The sequence below is a fragment of the Eschrichtius robustus genome, chromosome 20 (genome assembly GCF_028021215.1).
Source record: "Eschrichtius robustus isolate mEscRob2 chromosome 20, mEscRob2.pri, whole genome shotgun sequence".
Lineage (NCBI taxonomy): Eukaryota > Metazoa > Chordata > Mammalia > Artiodactyla > Eschrichtiidae > Eschrichtius > Eschrichtius robustus.
The window spans coordinates 13,402,473-13,424,121 of record NC_090843.1 but is presented as its reverse complement, the minus strand read 5'-3'; the positions used below and the strand labels follow the sequence as shown (position 1 = coordinate 13,424,121).

Below are 21,649 nucleotides of genomic sequence, written 5' to 3'. Positions count from 1 at the left end.
GTTCAGCAGAGGGTCTGTGCACACGCTGGACCAGCCCAGGCCCACCCGAGCTCTCCCCGCCCAGGTCCCCCGGTGCAGGCACACCTTGGCCCCAGGGGAAGGGACACATGCTGGGGACAGGGGTGGGGGGTGGAGTGGACAGTGCACAGTGCTGTCGCCACCCGGGAACTGACCGACTGGACTGGGTTCCCCCCTTTGCGGCCCCAGCTGGGAGCCCCAGGGACAGGTCCTCCCTGAGTCAGCTCTGGGTCACCCGCACCTCGATGACTCAGCCCAGGGAAGCAGGCGGGGGCGGCTATAAAACACGCTTGTCTGGAGTCTGTGGGGTGGGGCCTCATCCCCCTCGTGCAATTAGCTTCCCTCTCACTCGCCCAGCCCTGGGGAGAGGCCACAGCAGGCCGGGCAGCTCAGGGCTACCTCCACTGGAGCGGCTGAGGGCAGGCCTGTGGGCCCTGCCGTGGGGCTGGGGGGGAGAGAGGGGGACGCCCCAGTTAATGGAGGAGGCCGGAGGTGTCACTGCGGCCATAGGCCATCGTCCAGTTGCCCCGAGGGTTCCATCTGGATGGACGGTGCAGATGAACCAGGAGAAGTAGGGAAGGTAGCCTTGGAGGACGGCTGGGGGTCCCCTCGCTGAGTTGGTGGCCCGTGCGGACATGGTCGTGTGAGATCCCATGTGCCGTGTGGTCCTCACCTTCCCTGGGCCCCAGAACCCCGTGCAGGATGGGTGTGGAGTGCGGGCCCTGGGGGTCTGGGGAGGGTCCAGGGGGTGATCACGTGGGCTGGGCAGACCAGGAGACAGTGTCGAGGGGACACGGGCAGGGGCTGGGGGAGGGACAGGTGCTGGGACCTGGGGCGGGATTGTGCAGGTGGGGCCGACGGCATGAGGAGTGTCAGGTCAGGTCACGGGTGCGGCCCCCTAAGGAGGACGTAGATGAGCTCACCAGACAGTGAGTTGGTTTCATTACAAACTCGTTCTTCTGGCCTCTGAAGTCATAGTGTGATGTGTGCTCTCCTTAAAGAAGGCAGAGGAAACATTTATTCAAGAAAATACTGGGTGGGAGCTGGGAGCAGGGCCCAGGCGACGGTTTGCCCCAAGTTAATGAGAAGATGTGGGTGGGGCCACTCAGCCCCCAGCCCCGTGGCAATGTCCCCAAAGCGGCATTTCCCCCTCCCGCAATGGTGTCAGCCTCTCCCCCGACATCCACGTCTGAAGGGGTCAACCCTGTGGTTCCTGGGGAAAGGGTGACAGCCTCCCCTGAGGCCGCTGAAGGTGGGTACGAGGTGTGACCCATGAGGAGGTGGGCTACACTCCGGAAGAGTGACTTGAGTCCTCAGATTTATGGGCGCACACGTGAGGGGATAGAGGAGGGTGTGGGGTGCAGTGGAGGGAAGATCAAGGTGTTGACAGGGGCCCACGAGCAGAGACTGCAGCTGAGGTCGCAGTGCGGGGGCAGGAAGGGCTCTGACCGGTTGGCTGGCTGTTCGGCTGAAACACGGTCCAAGAGACAACCCCCCTGCGAGTGAATGGGAAATGCCGGACCTGCCTCGGTTTCCTGCAGAGGGGAGGGGCTCGGAGGCTGAGGAGACAGCATCAGGTGAGACCTGCTCACCCACCTGGGAGCATCCAGACACAGCTTATTCCCCACAACAGTGAGGAATAAACCCGCGAGGGGAGCCCTGGCACCCCTGAAGGGCTCCGATCCCCTTCTCTGTGGGTCAGAACTTAGAGTGGGAGGCACGGCCGCTCGGTCGGGAACCCTAGGTGCAGTGAGAGTGATTGGCTCCTGGGGTGGCCGGGCCCCGTGGGGGCGCTCGGCCGCCAGGATCAAGGTGGGTGTGTTCACAACGATGGACAGCAAGGAAGCAGGTCACCTGGCACAGACTATGGCCTTGGTGTTCCTAGAAGTGAGACAGATGGGAAGCCTGCTGGATTCTTACTCCATCTGTGTAAGCAGAGAAGTTCTAGGTCAGGTGAACAAAAGTCTAACCCGAATCATGAAAACAGAGTCATGGCTTTGACATCAGTTCCCAGACTAGGGCCGGTTTACAGACCCAGAAGCCCCCAAATGAAGGGGAGGCCAGGTGCCCTCAAGGAAGGACCCCCATACACTGCCAGCAATTCATATTATTACTCTTTCTCCGCCGCCCCCCCCCCCTTCCCCAAGGGACCAGCGGCCTTTCACCAGCGTAACTGTGCCTCAGGGAAAAGGAAATACTCAGAAATTTCGGGGATGACTGCACGCTGCTGCCTCTGAACTGACCCTGATTCCAAGACCCTGATTCCATCACTGGTGTTGCGGTCAGAGTGGGGCTCATGGAGGTCAGGTGGTCAGTGGAATCTTAGCTCAGGTCCGCCTCCCAGTGAGTCCAGTGGGTCCCAGAACCCATCCTGTGTCTATTTCCCCAGATCCAGGCTTGATTGGAATAGGCACCCTCAGCAGCTGGCAGAATCCCACATTGCTTCCCTGACCTGCAGAGTGAGGGCTATTCTGGTGGGAAAGGCCAGGTGAAGCCACTAGAATAGCCTCCACCTAGTGAACCAAAGTGACACTGCGTTCCTGGAGGGGCGGCAGCGATTAGTGCCACCATCGGGGGCTTGAAAGATGGCGGGGCTGGCGATTCCCACCACATCCCCATTCAACTGTTTTATCTGGCAGAAGAGAGTGGGTCTTGGAGAGTGACAGTGGATTATCATAAACTTAACCAGGCGGTGACTCCAATTGCAGCTGCTGTAACAGCTGCGGTTCCATTGACTGAGCAAATTAACACATCCCTTGGTACCTGGTATGCAGCTAGTGATCTGGAAAATGCCTTTTAATCCATCCTAGTCCATAACGCCCACCAGAAGCAGTTTGCCTTCAGCTGGCAAGGCCGGCGATACACCTTCACTGTCTTAGCTCAGGGGTACACCCCCTCTGTAGGCCTATGTCACAATCTAGTTCTCGGGGAGTCTGAGCCATTCCCTTCCACGAGGTGGCACGTTGGTCCCCTGCCTTGATGACATCATGCCGATGGGAAGTAGTGAGCAGTAAGGAGCAACTACTCTAGGCTTACTAGTCAGACATTCGCATGTCAGACGGTGGAAACTAAATTCAACTAAAATTCAGGGGTCTTCTCTGCGTGGGACGTGCTGAGACATCCCTCCTAAGGTGAAGGATGAGCTTCTGCGTCAGCCCCTCCCAGAACCACGGCAGAGGCACAAGCCTCGTGGGCCTCTTGGGATTTGGGGGCAACCTATCCCTCACTTGGGTGTGTTACTCCGGCCCATTTTCTGAGTGACCTGAAAAGCTGCTGGTGTGAGTGGGGCCCCGAGCAGAAGAAGGCCCTGCAGCAGGTCCGGCTGCCCTGCAGCTGCACTGACACATTCTCTGCATGTTATTTGGGGAAAACCATCTTCACTTGGATTTACCGTTCCCCATCTGTAAATGGACCTGATGAAATCATGGTGTGGACCCTGCAGGGGCTGTTGGGGCCCAGGTGGTGCGTGCCTAGGCTCCAGGGTGGGTGAGGGCCCTGCTTTCCTTTGTGATTCAGGAGCATGGACCCTCCTCTCCCTCCATCCTCCCCACTGTCCAGTACTGACCCCCCTTAGCCCAGAGCAGCAGCGGCAGCCACTGGAAAGCACTGGTGTCGGTTTTACCCTGGAGCGTGGAGGGGCCATCTGACTCCAGGTACCCTGGGCCCCTCGCTGATTCCTGGTGGGGAGGCGCCTTCCCACCACCCCTCGACTCTGCCGGCCAGCCTCACGTGTGATGGAGAAAACGAGGTGAAAGATTATGATTGAGTCTAGAGAGCTCATTGAAATGTTTAAAGTCATCCTTCTTAATTTTAAGAGTAAATACTTATTGAAAAAAGGTCAATTCTTCTGGAGGTGCTGAGAGGAAAAAGGAGGAATTTCTCCTTGGTCCTCCCGGCCATGCCGCACAGTCAGTGTGTTTCCTGGTGTCCTCTGGGTGCTGCAGGTGTGCGAGTGTGCGTGTGCACACGTGTGTGCATGTGGAGAGCTCTGCAGGGATTCGGCAAACTAAGTAAGGAGCATCCACGGTGGCCCCATTGCACCCTCGGCCCCAGCAGGAAATCTGCAGGGCGCTATATGGACCATGAGGCCGGCGTGGGTGCCTGTGGGACAGGTTCTGGATTTCAAGCCCAATTTTAGAGAACAAATTGCCAAGCTGGGGGCTGGCGGCATGACTTTCCTTCTCGTGGTCGTGGTGTCGCCTGGGGGACGCAGCACCAGCCGGGGCGCTGGCATTAGGGTGCAAGGAGAAAAGACTTAAGCCTGTTGGTGTCAACAGGAAGCCCTTTTGTTGGCGTCTTTGAATTCTGTCTGTTCTCACTTCTTTCAAGTCCGGCCGAGGGCGGGCAGAGCGGCTGCCATCTCCCTGGGTGACCAGCCTCTGAATGTCCACAGTCTCCTTTCCTGGCGACTGCCCAGCCCGCCCACCCCGCGGTCCCCCCTGACTCTTTCTAGGGTCTCAGGCCCCCCGAGGCCGCAGCCATAGGCAGGGATGCGACATGGCTCCTGGGGTGCCGGCCCGCTGAGCCCGGTCCCTCCCGCCCACCCCTCACCCAGCGAAGGTCTAGACTGGGCCCTCCCCAGGAAGGAGTCAGACTGCCATCCAGGGTGGTGGTCAGGGCGCTGCTACCAGGTGGGCAGGTGGGAGCCCCCAGGTCCAGCTCCCTGAGGCACCCATGTCTTGCTCAACCCTGTACACAGTAGGTGCTCAACAGGACTCTGAACCAGCGACAGGTTCTGACCTCAGCAGATGTGTACTTGAAAGGCCCGGCGTGGCCAGTCTCCAACACGTCCTGGGGGAAGGGTGTCCTGCACAGCATGCCATGGCCGTTGGGTGTCTGCTCCTCACAGCCCATCGCTCTGGCCACGTGGGGCCATGTTCTGGACGTCGCCCATCTCCCTTGTCCTCTGCACTGTCTCCCCGAGGTCATGAACTCCAGCCACACCCTTCACGTAGCCCAACTTGGGAGGCCAACTCCAGCCTCCAATACCTCCTTCCCTGACTCGGAAGAGAGGCGAGAAGCCACTGGACTAACTGGCATGGCTTGTGTGCCTGTGAGCGAGGGCCATGAGGTGGGAGGAGGGACCGGCCCTGACCCCGGCCTCAGGTCATGGTCGATGCCCCAAGGCTCCTGCTGGCACCCACACTAGCTGTGGGGGAGGGAAAGGCAGCACCTTCCAGAAGGGCCTTCTCTGGCTGTCTGAGGGTCCCAGGGCCAGACCCCATCACCAGTACTCACCACTGAGGGCCTGTTGCCGAGAGCCTGGTTCCTGGTTCCCAGCTCCACTGTGGGGTCCGTGACCCTGTGCCCCTGCCCACGTCATGGGACTGACGATGGCGGCCCCTTGGGGTGACCCCAGGAACTGCACCCCCAGGATCAGGCTGGTGTGCAGAGCTGTTCTTGATGACACACTTCCAGGCTGTCTTGTTTTGTTTTGTTCTTTCCATTCTCCTGCTTGCAAGGGTGGTTTCTGTGTATCATAAGCAGCTTTAATCATTTCCTGAAAAATCACTATTTTAGGTGAACTGCGAGGATTTTTCCTTCTGAGAAAGGTAAAGTTAGGAAGGATCATCGAGCTTTCTAACAAAACAGTGATACCCCTTCCAAGTCCCATCTGGGCCTTTACTCTCCGTCGCCCACATGTAAAGTGCCTCGTCCCCGCCGGGCATACTCCCTACAGAAGAGGAAGGTTTTGGAGGCACTTTCCCTTAGTTAAACGCCATGTGTTTCCTGTACTTCCCAAAATGTCCAAGCAGGAAGAACTAAACCTCAAAAAGCAAAAATAACTGTGTCTCCCCTCAGATGGCCCTCAGCCACAGAGCGCCATCTGTGCTGCCCACACTCCTAGGTCCTGGGTTACCATTTCTTATAATTTTAAATCTGAGCTGAGCCAACCTAACCTAACCCCACCCCATTCCCAAAAAGACTAAAATTTGCTTTTCTTAGCTGGCTCAGAGGCCTTTATCTATGGCCTGTCTCAGTGAGGTCCCCGTGAGTCCCTGCAGGGCAACAAGACAAAACACAACCTCAGATACGTGAGCAGAGGGAACGAGGTGAGTGGGTGGGTCAGGCCTGGTCAGTGCGGGCTCTCCACGTCCCCCATGCCCTCCAGACCTGGCACCAGGACTGGCCAGTGTGGTCAGCCGGATGCAATGCCTGGGCTCAGAGTGTCCGCGGGGTGAAACAGCCATCACTGGGAGAGGAGGGGAATCTGAGAGAGGCCTGGCCTGGGGCCTCATGGTGACCCTACCCTGGCCGACACGGCACGCTGCTGCTTTCTGTAACGTTTCTCCAAATTAGGGCAGACAAGAAGCCAAGGGATAATCCAGTAAGGGTGACAGGTAACTCGGTGTCACCCTTCTCACCAGGCAGCCCACGGGTTTGTGCCCTCACCATCCCCTCCCTTTCCAGTCAGGAAGCAGGCTCTGCATCCCACAGGCTAGTCATGGGGAAGCTGGTTCCCCAGGTAGCTCCAAGGGGTCCTCCTGACCCGACCACTGGCCTCACCTCGTGGTCACATGTGGCCCGGACCCTGACAGCCAGGACATGTGTGCACGGTCATGGGGCAGGACCTGGGCCAGGCAGTGGCCAGACAGAGAGGAGGGCAGAGCTGAGTCTGGGAAACAACCACCACCGCTGTTGAAGATATTCTTGCACTTTCCTGGTAGAAACAGAGATAATGCAGAGGAGGAATCCCACAGGAAATGGCAACCTGGTGACATTTCAGGGTGTCCTCACCAGAGTGGAGATGGAGGGACCATGGGGGAGTCCCTGAGCCTGGACTCGGGGGCTCCTCATGCTGGACATGGCCCACGAAGCCCAGGCTGTGGTCCCTCAGGGTGGACATCGCATCTGTCCCTGATGGTGTGGCTGGTAATGCAGACCATTTGGGGCGTCGACAGACAGGGCTGGCCCTGCAGGGGTGGTGACGGCCCAGAAGGTCAGGAGTCCGAGCCTTGTTACGTCCCAGAGTCACCGTGAAACATTCTGGGACGGGAAACTCTCCCAGGGTGAGCCGACTAGGGAGGGGTGACCAGGCCCCACGCGTGAGAGCATCTTTGCCCCCACCTGCTGGGGGGTCGGGCAGGCTTAGTCCTGTCTGCCTGGGACTAGGTGCCCCTACCTCTCCGTGACACTGTCAAGCAGCTTCACGTCCCCTGAGCCCTGGCCGTGCCCAGGCCCTGTCAGCCAGCTACTGGTTCTTGCTGGCGCTTGGTGACCAACAGTCCTGATTTTCTGGGACTGATGGGTTTCTGGGATGTGGGATTCTCAGAGCTAAAACCAGAAAAGTTCCAGGCAAACTGGAATGAGTTGGTCAAGGCCGGTTCTGCTGACACTGGAGGGAGGAGGCCTCTGACGTGGGTGCCACGCTGGCAGGAAGCTCTGCCACTCCTGGCCACTCAGGCCTCCAGGGGACAGTGGGACCCACGAGCGGAGAGGGGCTACATCCACCGACAGTATTGGCAGGGCCTGGACTCAGCTGCACCTGACATTGGTCTTACCAGGACATTGACAACCAGCCAACCCCATGTTTTCAAAGCCAGTTTAAACCAGTTCAGCCAGGAGTTCTGATTCACACGCTCTCCAAATGCACGTGTTGGGCAATGGCACAGAGGGAGGTCAGCACCAAATCTGAAAGCCAGATTTGGGCTTTGTGAGAATGTTCCTCGAGGCTTCGTGGACCAGATCCCATCTGGACGTTTCCCCTTGTCACCTTGCGCGTCCCGGCTCAGACCCGCTCCATCCAGCTGACCCTCCCCTGTGATGGCTCCAGCAAGGGCCCCACGTGGACTCCAGGCAGGCAGCTTTTCTCCCTGGCTGCCCTGGCAGCTGCCTCAGTCTCCCCACCGCAGTCCCTCCCTCAGGGCCTTCACACCACTCAAGCAGGCAGCCATTATTAGTCTGTTTTGAAGGTGAGGACATGAAGCTGAAGGGAGGCTGTGCTGAGCTGGGATCTGCATTCCACCCTGGTGTCCCCACAGGACTCCACGTGGGCCAGGAACTGGCTGCCGCTGCCCTGGGACGAGATGATTCAGGGGTGCCCGGCGGTCAGAGAAGGCCTTTCTCCACAGCCAGGCCACTCCAGGCTTCTCCAGGGTGGTAGGTCTGAGGCAGGACCTAGCAGGCCATGCAGAAGCCGGCCAGCTCCCAGCTCACCAGGGGGCAGCCAAAGGCATCTCACAGGCACTGCAGTGGCTGCCGGTGCATCCCTCGGCTCCAGGGGGAGTGAAGGGCCCACTGGCTGAGAGGTGAGGCCAAAAACCCTTCACCTGTTCAAGGCTTTGTGGTTTGGGCCCTGCACAGCTCCATAAAGACCCCATGCAGCTTCCTTCACTTGGCCCTCTGCAAATCACCAAGTCTCACCAGCCCAGCCAACAGCCAACAGCCAGATCCCAGTGCCAGGAAACCTGAAACTCAGGTTTCCTGGCACCAGCACAGAGTTTATCAGCAGTGCCTCTAATTCCGTTTAATAGATCTCCACACATTTGTGGATCTTCTCAGGAGAAAACTCTGACTTGTCTTTCAGCCAATCTGCTGTGGACAAGCAGAGGACAGACGGAGATCCCTCAGCGGGCTGGTTGCAAACTTGCGATTTGTTGAATCACTGGTTGGAGCACCAGTCGTTAGACTGGGACAGACTGGCAAGAGCCAGTGTTTCGGGGCCAATTCTCCTTTCCTCCCAAGTCTGGCAATACTCAGTGTTGCTGGTTATTATTTCTTGTTTTTCTGTATCATTAGTTCAGGAAGCTCAACAGTCATGCCAACAAGCACAATGGGCAGTATAAAAACGCCAGACGTGTCCTCAAAAGACAAGATTTGCCCTAAAATACTCTTGCATTTGAATGTTTGTTTTAAAAAAATTAAACACGCTCCTATTTGCTTAGGGATCCATCCATTTTAATAGATTTTTTAAACTTCGCAGGATGTACCAAAGCGATGCCAAGTTCACTTACAGAGAGATCTCCCCACTCGGGAAAGGCAAAAGAGTCACGGACATCGGTAACCAGTGAGAGGGCTCAGCTCGGGGAGGGAGTCCTCACAAACTGTGGCTTTGATGACGTTCCGCTCACTTGTCCTGGGCAGTGGAACCAGGGCAGGGATGTGAGAGAAGAGCCCCCACCCAGCTGCCAACATGGGTCCCAGGAGGGGACCGCGTGAGCCCAGAGTTGTCATATAGTCCAGTTCTAAGAGGACCTGGAATCCAGACACTGTGGGACTCCTGAGAAGCTGGATGTGGCTGGGTGGTGGTGGTGGGGGTAGAGTTGCAGCCGCATCCACAGACTTGGAACTGCACCACGTGAATTCCGGGAGAACCTGAATTATCACCTGACTTTACTGTCCATCCTGATCAAAATAACCAGCCGTTTATCCAGACAGAATATACCTGGTGTTTGGCAATTTCTACACTGACCATGTGAAATTTCGAGTTTTTTTATAATATTATTAAGACTCTAACTAGATCCAGTGTAGACACCGTCTCCTGTTCTAGATTTCATTACGGGTAGACTGTCCCGCACGCATTCATTCATCCTTTCCTTCCTTCCTTCGTTCCTGAGCATGTACCCTACGCTGTGCTATTCTGGGTCAGAGGCTCCAGTGAACAGCTGAGCAGTGTCTTCATGGACCTACCTTCCCAGAGTGAGCGAAGCAACACGGGGATTTCAGGGATGATGGTGAGAGGGGCGCAGGGCTGTGCGCTCCGCCCGGGATGGGCATTCTGCTTCCGCACTGGGCTGAGGGCCGACATGCCCTGGGTGCAGGTGTGCAGAGCCAGCCGGGGCCTCCCTCAGGCCCCCACTTGGGCCCTCTTGGGAACCAGCTCCCTCACTTCTCAGCCTCCGCGTCCTGGCCCTGCATCGGCAGCCGGCTCACGTGGCCTCTGGACTCTGCCAGCCGCAGGGAGTTGGCAGTGGACAAAAAGACTGTCCCTGCCCCCACTGAGGCGGCAGCTTAGGGGGAGACAGTGCCGTGAGCACTTAGCGGGAGGATCCCGTGCAGATGGGGCCAGCGGGGCAGTGGGGTCTCTGAGGAAGTGAGCTGTGGGGAAGGGCCTAGAATGTGAAAAGATAAAAGTGTGTCAGTGTTTGTACTCGCCCCCTCACGCTGGGACTTTATGCATTGATTTTCCTCACTGCCTTTCATAGCCTGCGACTCCTCAAGCTGGTGGGTCCAGGGCCAGGTCCTTGGAGGGGAGGGGGTGTTGTGAGGGCAGGACGCTGCCCAGAACCATGAAGGGGTCAGAGGTTTCCCTTCATTTCAAGCTAACAGGATGGCTGGCCGGCCACATTCTCCAGGTGCTGACCGAAAACACAGGCTCCTGGGGTAGAGTGAAGCAGTTTATAACTCACAGTAGAAGCAGTGGCCAGAGGGTCAGGATCAGCGTGTGTGCGTGGGTTCCCAGAGTCCCCATTCCCCGGGGGTGACACGACAGGGCCCAGACAGGTGCTGCACATCTGCCCTTCCTCCTGGAGGGCACCATGACCTCATTCCTCAAGGCTGCTCACAAAACAGCCCAGGCAACAGGGTGCCCAGCTGGGGGGGGGGGGGGAGGAGCACGGCAGACCCACGCAGGAGTGTCTCGCGACAAAGTCCAGTTAAGGAAGCTTTGAGATCCAGCCTCAGGTCTCAAGGTCAGGGAGGCAGTGCTGAGGGCCAGGCAATGGCTGTCCCCAATTCACATACAGGCCACCGATTCCTTGGTGGCTGCTGGATGCTGTTCCCTCACCAGTGGGTCAGGGTCCAGTCTGCCTCTCGGGCCTGGGGACCTGTGAGTGGGCAGCACCCCCGTGTGGGCCAGTCCTAGGAGGCGGAAGGCCCAGCCACGGGCTGAGGGAATGGACGGCTTCTCACAGGGAGGGATGGCTGGCGTTTCCCTCCTTGCATCTGCCAAACTCTCACTCTGCCCCATAAAAGGGGAAACCCGGTGCTGGACCCAGCCCCACGACACGCCCCGCTTCTAAGGCAGCCTGAGGTAGCCTCCTCACTAACCGTCTGGCCAGGCCCCAGTGGCCCCGGCTTTGACAGTGACACCAGCAGCACTGGCTGGTGGCCCCTGAAACCTCTGGTGTCCCCACCCCTCCTCCAAGTTCTATCAGATGTGAATTTATCCAAGCCCTTTCTCCCACAGATGACATTTTCCTGTTAATATCTCGGAGGAAGATGTCTGACTGGCCTCTCCTGGCCTTTCACCAGACACCGTCCGACTCACGGACAGGGGCTCAGGCGCTAACAGCCTGTGCTGTGCACGCGGCTCCCACAGGCACCTGGCACCCACCTGTGAGTCATCCCGAATTTGAAGAGCAGTTGCTTAAATCACTTCAGAATGATCCACGTGTGCTAAGTGTACAATGTGGTGGCTGGAGGTGATGCTACTTTGAGTTTCCATTTGCCTTCCTGATCACACATCAGGCTCCTCTGGCCCTTTGATCAGCCCTTCCCACACTCTTGGCCCTGACTCTGAGTCCAGCCAGGGCCACTGCACACCTGGCCTGCAATGTGCTGTGCACCCCCGTGCTGGGGGTCACCTGTGAGATCCTGAAGTCACCACCCTGAAGTGCAGGGGAGGTAAGGCTTCTGTCCCTCACTCAGGTGGACAACTCTCCAGGGCTCTGGGAAGGTCCAAGGGCTCAGCTCCAATTGCCCATGATGGAGGCCCCCACAAGGCATCATGCTGGTCCCGGACTCACTCCTCCCCTGTCTCACTCCCCTGCCCCAGCTTCCTGGGAGCAAAAACCCTCACTGCAAAGACCCTGACTCAGTCTCTGCTTTCTGGGCTAAGGGGGTGGGCACCCAGGCCAGGATAAACATTCTATGTGATACCTGAATGCTCCCATCAAATCCACACCAAACGTTTGCCCAGCTGTTAACTGAATGCTTCCTGTGATGGGAACCTCATTATTTCCCAAGGCTGGTAAGAAGTCCAGCTCCAGTTTCTTCTCAACACAGTGAGTTTCAACTAGCCTTTACAAAAATGAGAACGTAGAAAAGAGGACACTGGTGCACATCACACAGTCACATAGCTGGTTGCTCCCTCATGAATGGATTTACTATCAGGGCACTATGGCCACCATAGGCAGCCCATCTCCGACAGTCCAAGTGCACTGTCGTCCACGGTGCTGGGTGGCTCCTGACTTCCCAGCAGCATCACTGCCCAGTGGAGGTCCAGCTGGAGCTTTGTTGGGGTTCATCCCTTCAGGAAACTTGGACAGGACACTTGCTTGGAGGTCTTGCAGTGTGGGCTGTAGGGGAACATCCAGCTGCTGGCATTCAAGCTTGACCTCACCCTTCACGGGTGCACCCAGGGCAGACTCATTCTGACTTTGGGCCCAGTGTGGCTGAGTCCAGACCTATGCCCATCTTTGCTTCCTATACCCACATTGTAAGAGGGCTGTTGGCATTTTAAAATTTGGAGGCCCTGGCAGTTGGCACTGAGTTTTCTGAATACAACCAGGATTCGCCAACAGTCTGCAGAAACAACATTTAAAAATAAAGAAAAATGTCAGTCACTGGGTGAGCCAAGAGCTGTGGGAGACCTGCATCACTTCCTCTCCAGGGGCCCATGACTTTGTCACCTCTTCATCCTACCCCACATCCTCCCTATGTCCGTGTCCCTCTGGAGTGGTGGTGTCAGGCCCCATAGTCTGGTTCCTCTGTTGAGAATGTTCCTACCATGAAGAGGAGAATCTCAGCAGCACATCCCCCCAAACCCTGCACTTCTGAAGTGCCTCTTGGCACTCTGAATGTTTGCAAAAAGCAGACTCTAGCCAAATTTTTATTAGGGGGAAGGCAGTGAAAAGCAAACTTCTGGCAGCAGGAGATGTACAGGAAGCAAGACAGGAGCAGCCAAGCCCAATTCCGATAGCATGTGCTGTGGAGGTGCCAGACGCCGTGGGGACCCCTTATCTCTTCCTCCCACTGATTACTGAGGCAGTCCAGCTCCAAAGCCCACAGCACATTCTGGAAGCTATCATGCGACTTTTTACCTAGTCCCTTAAAATGAAACTATTTCTAATACACCAACCCCTGGAGCACATCAAGTCCTTGGAAACAAATTCTCAGATTGTTTTTGTCCCTTATCCTTTGTAGATAAGGATGCATTTTTACTCATCTGACCTAAGCGTTTCAATGTGTGCAATAGGCTTTGAAAATATTGATGCAGTTTAAGGAAAAATGACATTTGAAGTGATGCTTACAAGACATGAAACAGAAGTTCGGCTTTATCATAATTGCTATTTTGTAGAATGATTTGCATTTAACATTCGTTTGGAGCGGTAAAGGCTATGAACGCGCTCACTGACCCAGATGGGTCGGGGCACCCGCGTGACAGGCGGTCCCCTCGGCCCCCCGGGCGGCGCGGGACCCCGGGGCCAGGTGCTCCACAGGGGGCCGCTCAGGCGTCCCGTCGCCAGTGCAGGGGACCATCACCTGCTCTTCACACAGAACCTTTCCTGGTCAGAGAAGGGACACACGTGGGAAGGCGTAGCCACCGGGACAGCGCAGCGTCTTCCCACAAACACCACCTTCTGCACAACCCAGGGACTCCTGTAACACTTGCTTCACTGCGGACCTCTGAGCAGATCAGATGAGCTCCCTCCGGGCGGGGGGGTGGGGGGGGATGTGCGTGTGCGTGTGTGTGTGGCTGTGGCGTGGAGGAGGGGGGGGGTCTGTGCCTGTGGCTGTGGCTGCACTGTCCTTCCGCCGCTCTAGGCCGCGCCTCTCCACTGCCTGCAGGTCCCCGCTGGATCGACGTCCCTCTGCACCAATCGGAGGCGCCCGGCCTCGGCTCCGCCTCCCGGCGAGCCGCCCGCGCACGCTCCGTAGGCCGAAGTGGGCGGGGCGGCCCGAGGAGCGCGCGCCATGCAGGCCAGCGGGTACCCGGCCGCCGCCGCCCACGGCCAGGCCAGCACCCCAGTCCAAGTGGTAGGTGCTGGGCTGGCGGGGGTGGGAGGTGGGGATGGGGGTGGCGCCCCGCCTCTCCCCGCCCCTCCCCGCCCCTCAGCTCCAGTACCCCTCCCTGACTCTCTGACTCCCCGACTCTCTGGTCGTCTCCTGTCCCCTCCTCTCCTCTTCTCTCCACTCCGTCCCTCTCCCCTCCGTCCTCCTCCTCTCCCTCCGCTCCCCTCCATCCCTCCCTCCCTCCTCTCCCCTCCCCATCCTGGGTCTCCATTTCCCACACCACCACCGCCTCTTCTCTTGGGCAGCCTATGAGGGTCTCTGCCCAAATCAACGTTAAAGCACCAGCAAGAGTGCGAACAGAGATTAATCAAGGCTCATCTTTGGCAGAAATTCACATTATGTTTTGTATTGTAGATCTTGAAAACAGTAAAAATATTCTTTCCTTTAAAAAATAATTCCAAAGTAAAGTAAATATGTAAGTAAATTAGGGAACTATTTATGTGGATAACATAAATGCAGGAAAGGATACCACTGTTGAATCAGATCCTCAGAGTAAAGAACTTGACAGAACTGTATTTTCAGTGCTTATATCTGTGAGCTTTTCATAACCATATTCAGATTTAGCATTTAAAATATCTATATTCTGTATAGATATAGAAATCGTACATATATGCATGTATGTATGTTTGCACGTGTATGCATATGTAGACACACGCTCACACCTGGATGACCTGTGTTTCTGTTTTCTTACTTGGGAATGTGTCCACTCTTCGTTAGGGTATAAAGTCAAGGGTGAGGACCGACTGTAACTTCTATCTTTGGGTATTCTGTATTGCTTAATGTGGTAATATACAGAATTAAGACAAATCCTGTAATCCGTTGTTTTGTTGGCAGTCAAGGTTCACTGGTTTTACTCCATACACTTCATAAATTTTTGTTTTATGTGGGCCCTATGAGAAGAGGACAGTGCCAAACTATCCTAAACTGAGTAGAGCAAAGGAAGAGACAGCTGGAGGGAGGTCACCTCCCCTTTTCCCAGCCCCACCCCCATACTTTGTTAAAGCAAGTATAGGGGGTACTTAAAAGGGTTTCTTTGTTGCAGTTTCTCTAACATCATGGTTTACTGAAAATGCTTATTTCATGAGTGGGTTCAAGATACACAGATGCTTGTTTCAACCAAAATGATGATGTTTCTGACCACTGATTGGGAAACACATGAATTTGCCGTTGAATTGGGAACATTTTTGATGCCTTTCAGATTTTTGTTTCCTTTTCAAAAGCATCCAAAAGACCAATTCTGGGAAATCTAAGACAATAAATCTTGAGAGGAGGCATATACACCTTTTTTTTTGTCAGGACATATTCTTTCCCTGGAAGCCTTATTCTGGGTTACTCTGTAAGTCAGTTCTTGCCCTTTGGAAATAAGCATTGTGCGGATGGTAATGGGGAAGTAAATTAGAGCCATGGAAAGAGTATTCAGTTTCCACGCTTGTTTCTCAATCAGTTTGTTTTGAATTCCAGTCTGTTATCCTCCCGGTCCATGACGCTGAACTGTGGCTGGACGAGTGCTTGGGGTCTGTTTTGCAGCAGGACTTCGAAGGCTCCATGGAGCTTTCCATTTTTAATGATGCCAGTAAGGTATTTATGAACTTCCTGTTGGTGATTTAGCCCTAGTGTAAGTCACCTCTGACTGTTTGGAGGAAAGTTTCCTGACCTGCCAACGTCCTTGTGCTTTCAGGACAAGTCCATGACTATCATTGAAAAATGGAAAGAGAAGCTGGAAGTTTCCGGCATCCTCGTGGTCATTGGAGGGCACGATTCTCCTTCTCCCCGAGGAGGTCAGTAACCGTGTTTAGTTTATTATTCTTATCGACTTATGTACTTAAATAGTTTCCTGTTGTTCAAATCCTGGTGAAAATTATCCTGAGTAATACTTGAGTATATCACTTATTAAGGACACGGTAAGCCTGGCTTTCTTATGCTTCAGTAAGGATTTGTGTACATCCACTGCTCATTCTTTACTTATTCAGCCCAACAGAAAGCCACTGGGTGTTTTTATTCCTGGTGTGATTGGTCATTATTAGTCACCTCTAAGTTTAAAAACTCTTTTCTTGTGACATTAGATTTGTTTTTGTCCATTAAGAAAAAAATCTTCTTAAAGAAGCAGCTTTTGGTTTCATTGATTTTCTATATTGTTTTTCTTTTTCCTATTTTGTCTGTTTTCTATTTTGACTCTGAATTGTATTATTTTCTTTCTGCTCACTTTGGGTTTAATTGGTTCTTTTTGTAATTCTTTTTTTTTTAATTAATTAATTTATTTATTTATTTTTGGATGCGTTGGGTCTTTGTTGCTGCGCGCAGGCTTTTTCTAGTTGCAGCGAGGGGGGGCTACTCTTCGTTGTGGTGCGCGGGCTTCTCATTGCAGTGGCTTCTCTTGTTGTGGAGCACGGGCTCTAGGCACGCAGGCTCAGTAGTTGTGGCTCACATGCTCTAGAGCGCAGGCTCAGTAGTTGTGGCGCACGGGCTTAGTTGCTCCGTGGCCCGTGGGATCTTCCCGTACCAGGGCTCAAACCCATGTCCCCTGCGTTGGCAGGCAGATTCTTAACCACTGCGCCACCAGGGAAGCCCCTCTTTTTGTAATTCTTAAGGTGAAAGCTGAGGTCATTGGTTTGAGACCTTTCTCATTTTCTAACATAGACATTTAGTGATATAAATTCCCCTCTAACTATTGCATTAGCAACATCCCACAAATTCGGATATGTTATGTTTTAATTTTCATTCAGCTTCAAAATACCTTCTAATTTCCCCTTTGATTTATGGATTATTTAAAGTGTAGTATTTAGTTTCCAAATATTTGAGGGATTTCCCAGACATCTTTCTATTATTCATTTCTGATTTAATTCCTCTGAAGTAAGAGAACATACTTTTTTGACTTGACTTTTTTAAATTTAGTAAGATTTACTTTATAGCCCAGGATAAGGCCTATCTTGGCAAATGTTCCGTGTGCACTTGAGAAGGTTGTGTATCTGCTGGTGTTGGTGGAGTTTTCTGTAAACGTAAATCAAGTCCAGTTGGGCACAGTCTTGTTTAAATCTACTGCATCCTTGCTGATACAAGGTCTACTTGTTCTCGGGGCTTCTCTGGTGGCACAGTGGGTAAGAATCTGCCTGCCAGTGCAGGGGACATGGGTTCGAGCCCTGCTCCAGGAAGATCCCACATGCCACGGAGCAACTAAGCCCGTGCGCCACAACAACTGAGCCTGCGTGCTACAACTACGGAAGCCCGCGTGCCTAGAGCCTGTGCTCCGCAGCAAGATAAGCCACCGCAATGAGAAGCCTGCACACCGCAATGAAGAGTAGCCCCCGCTCGCCACAACTAAAGCCCACGCACAGCAACAAAGACCCAATGAAGCCAAAAATAAATAAATAAATAAATTTATAAAAAAAAAAAAAAAGGTCTACTTGTTCTCAGTTACTGAGGGGGGGTATTGAAATCTCCAACTCTAATTGTAGATTTATTATTCTTCCTTATAGTTCTATCATTTTTGGCTTTGTGTATTTTGAAACTCTGTTAATATTTGAGATTGTTGTGAAGAATTGACCCCTTCATCATTATGAATAACCCTCCTGATCTCTGGTAATATACATTGTTTGATATTAATATAACTGCTCTGGCTTTATTTTGACTAGTGTCAGCATAGTGTATCTTTTCCGTCATTTTTTCTTTTAACCCATTCCTGTCTTTATATTTAAAGGATGCCCCCTCCCTTATAGATTCTTGTAGACAACATATGATGGTGCTTTTTAAATCCAGTCTGACAATCTCTGCCTTTTAACTGGGATGTTTACATTAGTTACATGTAATGTGATTATTGATGTGGTTAGGTTTGAGTCTCTCTTCTTGCTATTATCTTATATTAGTCGCATCTATTCTTCATTCCATTTTCCTCTTTTTCTGCCTTCTTTTGGATTAATTAAATATCTTTTATAACAGCTTTATTGAAATACAATTTATATACCATACAATCCACCCATCAATGTATACAATCAAGTGTTTTGTAGTATGTTCACAGATGTGTGCGGCCACCACCACAGTCAATTTTAGAACATTTTCATCACCTCAAAAAGGAACCCTGTATCCTTTAGTTATCACCCTCCATACCCCATCCCCCCCAGCCCTACGCAACCACTGATTTACTTTCTGTCTGTAGATTTGCCTATTTTGGACATTTCATATAAATGGAATCATATAATATGTGTTCTTTTGTGACTGGCTTCTTTCATGTAGCAAAATGTTTTTAAGGTTCATGTTGAGGCATATATTAGTACTTCATTCCTTTTTATGAGAGAATAATATTGGGTTGGCCAAAAAGTTCATTTGGTTTTAAGTAAAAATAAAAGACATTTTTCATTTGCACCGAGAACTTTATTGAACAATGTATTCATTAACGAAACGAACTTTTTGGCCAACCCAATATTTAATTGTATAGATATACCATATTTGTTTATCCATTCATCAGCTGAGGGACATTTGGGTTGTTCTACCTTTTGGCTGTTGTGAAGAGCGCTAGTATAAACATTTGTGTACAAATTTCTGCTTCAACATAGGTTTTCATTTCCTTTGGATATATACCTCGTAGTTGAATTGCTGGGTCATATTGTAATTCTATGTTTAGCATATTGAGGAACTGCCAAACTATTTTCCACATCAGTTGCACCATTTTACATTGCCACCAACCATGTATGAGGGCTCCAGTTTCTCCACATCCTTACCAACACTTCTTATTTTCTGTGTTCTTTTTTATTATAGCCATCCTAGTGAGTGTGAAATGGTTTTTCATTGTGGTTTTGATTTGCATTTCTCTACTGACTCATGATATTGAGCCTCTTTTTGTGTGCTTCTTGTCCATTTGTATATCTTCTTTGGAGAAATGTCTATCCAAGTCCTTTGCCCATTTAAAAATTGGATTGTTTGCCTTTTTGTTGTTGAGCTGTGAGAGTTCTTTATATATTCTGGATACTAGACCCTTATCAGATATATGATTTGCAAGTATTTTCTCCCATACTTTGGATTGTCTTTTCACTCTCCTGAGAATATTCTTTGATGCACAAAAATTGTAATTTTGATAAAATCCAATTTATTTTTGTTGTCGTTTTATGTGCTTTTGGTGTCCTATCTAAGAAATCATTGCTTAATCAAGGTCATGAATGTTTACTCCTTTGTTTTCTTCAGAGTTTTATAATTTGAACTCTTTTATGTAGGTCTTTGTTCCATTTTGAGTTCATTTTTGTATATGGTGTGAAGTAAGAGTATAACTTCATTCTTTTGCATGTGGATATTGAGTTGTTCCAACACCATTTGTTTAAGACTATTCTTTCTCCATTGAAAGTTTTGGTACCCTTGTGAAAATCAGTTGACCATAAATGAATGGGCTCATTTCTGGACTCTATTCTTATGCCAGTACCACACTGCTTTGATTACCATAGCTTTGTGGTAGGTTTTGATATTGGGAAGTCTGAGTCTTCCAACTTTGTTTTCCTTTTTCAAAATTGTTTTGCAATTTCATATGAATTTTAGGATCAGTTTTTCCATTTCCGCAAAAAAGACCATTGGGATTTTGATGGGGATGGCATTGAATCTGTATATCTGTTTGGGTTGTGTTGTCACTTTAACAATATTAAGTCTTCCAATTCATGAACACAGAATATCTTTCCTTAGGTCTTAGGTCTTCTTCAGTTTCCTTTATCAATGTTTTATAACTTTCAGTGTACAAGTCTTTTGTCTCTTTGGTTAAATTAACTCCTCAGCATTTTATTATTTTTTATGGTAGTGTGAATGGAATTGTTTTCTTAATTTCCTTCTCAGATTTTTCATTGTTAGTGTATAGGAAAACTGATTTTCCTGTGTATTGATCTTGTATCCTGCAACTTTGTTGAACTTGTTTATTAGCTCTAGTAGTTTTTTTGTGAGTTTTTAGGATTTCCTATATTTAAGATCATGTCATCTGTAACTGAGATAGTTTTACTTATCCCTTTTTAATTGGATGCCTTATTTCTTTTTCTTGCCTAATTGCTCCAGCGAGAACTTCCAGTGTTTAGTAGGAGTGGAGAAAGGAGACACCCTTGTCTTGATCCTGATCTTAGGGGGAAAGAGTATGGTGTTTCACCATTGAGTATGATGTTAGCTGTGGATTTTTCTAAATACCCTTTATCATGCTGAGGAAGTTCCCTTCAATTCCTAGTTTGTTGACTGTGTTTTTCTTTATCATGAAAGAGGATTTTGTCCAATCTTTTTTCTGCATCAATTGAGATAATCATGTAGGTTTTCTTCCTTCAGTTCTATTAAGGTGGTATATTATACTGATTGATTTCGTATGTTGAACCACCCTTGCATTACTGGGATAAATCCCACTTGGTCATGGTGTATAATCTTTCTAATATGCTGCTGGATTTAGTTTGCCAGTATTTTGTTGAGGATTTCCACATAGATATTCATAAGGGATATTGGTATGTAGTTTTCCTTTCTTCTGATGTCTCCGTCTGACTATAGTATCAGAGTAATGCTGGCTTTGTAGAATGAGTTAAGAAGTGTTTCCTTTTCTTCTATTTTTTTTTTTTGGAAGAGGTTGAGAAGGATTGTTGTTAATTCTCTAAATGTTTGGTAGAATTCACTAGTGGAACCGTCTGATCCTAGGCCTTTTTGCTGTTGTTGGGAGATTTTGATTACTGATTCAATCTCTGTATTTGTTATAGGTCTGTTCAGATTTTTTACTTCTTCTTGAGTTAGTTTTGATAGTTAGTGTGTTTCTAGAAATGGTCCATTTCATCTAGGTTATCTAATTTGTTGGCATACAGTTGTTCATAATATTCAATTATAATCTGTTTAGGTTTCTGTTAAGTTTAGTAGTAATGAACCCACTTTCTTTTTCTTTTCTTTTTTTTTTTTTTTTTTGGCCCTGCCTCATGGCTTGTGGGATCTTAGTTCCCTGACCAGGGGTCGAACCTGCACCCCCTGCAGTGGAAGTGCAGAGTCTTAACCACTGGACCATCAGGGAAGTCTCCCCACTTTCATTTTTGATTTTAGTAATTTGAAGCTTCTTTGTTCTTAGTCTAGCTAAAGGTTTGTCAGTGTTGTTGATCTTTTCAAAGAACCAACTTTTGGTTTCATTGATTCTCTCTATTGTTTTTATAGTCTTTATTTCATTTATCTCTGTTCTGATCTTTATTATTTCTTTCCTTCTGCTAGCTGTGTGTTTAATGTGTTCTTCTTTTTCTAGCTCCGTAACGTGTAAAGTCAGGTTGTTGACTTGAGATCTCTTTTATGTAGACATTTATATATAAATTTCCCTCTGATCACTGCTTTTGCTGCATCCTGTAAGTTTTGGTATGCTGTATTTTTATTTTTATTTATCTCTTAAGTATATTATAATTTCCCTTATTTGACCCATTGGTTACTTAAGAGTAAGTTGTTTAATTTTCACATATTTGTCCTTCCGTTATTGAACTCTAGTTACCTTCCATTGTGGTCAGAGAAGATACTTAATCTGATTTCAGTCTTCAAAAAATTTTTGAGATATGTTTTGTGGCCTGACATGTGGTCTGTCCTGGAGAATGTTGCATGTGCACTTAGGAAGAATGCATATTCTGCTGTTATTGAGTAGAGTGTTCTGTATATGTCTGTTAGGTCTGTTGGTTTATAGTGTTGTTCAAGTCCTCTATTACCTTACTGATCTTCT

At 50.5% G+C, this 21,649-nt stretch overlaps 1 protein-coding gene across 10 annotated transcripts in view; it reads left to right on the top strand.

The window, feature by feature from the left end:
• The first annotated feature begins 13,855 nt into the window (after positions 1 to 13,855).
• The window catches only part of B3GNTL1 (UDP-GlcNAc:betaGal beta-1,3-N-acetylglucosaminyltransferase like 1), a 118,106-nt gene continuing 110,312 nt past the window's right edge, over positions 13,856 to 21,649 (top strand). For all 10 annotated transcript variants that reach the window (XM_068531375.1, XM_068531373.1, XM_068531378.1 and 7 more), the window contains exons 1-3: positions 13,856 to 13,938; positions 15,436 to 15,552; positions 15,653 to 15,752. In XM_068531375.1, coding sequence (XP_068387476.1) covers positions 13,876 to 13,938; positions 15,436 to 15,552; positions 15,653 to 15,752 — 280 coding nt within the window. In that variant the 5' untranslated portion in view covers positions 13,856 to 13,875. The remainder of the gene's footprint in view (positions 13,939 to 15,435; positions 15,553 to 15,652; positions 15,753 to 21,649) is intronic.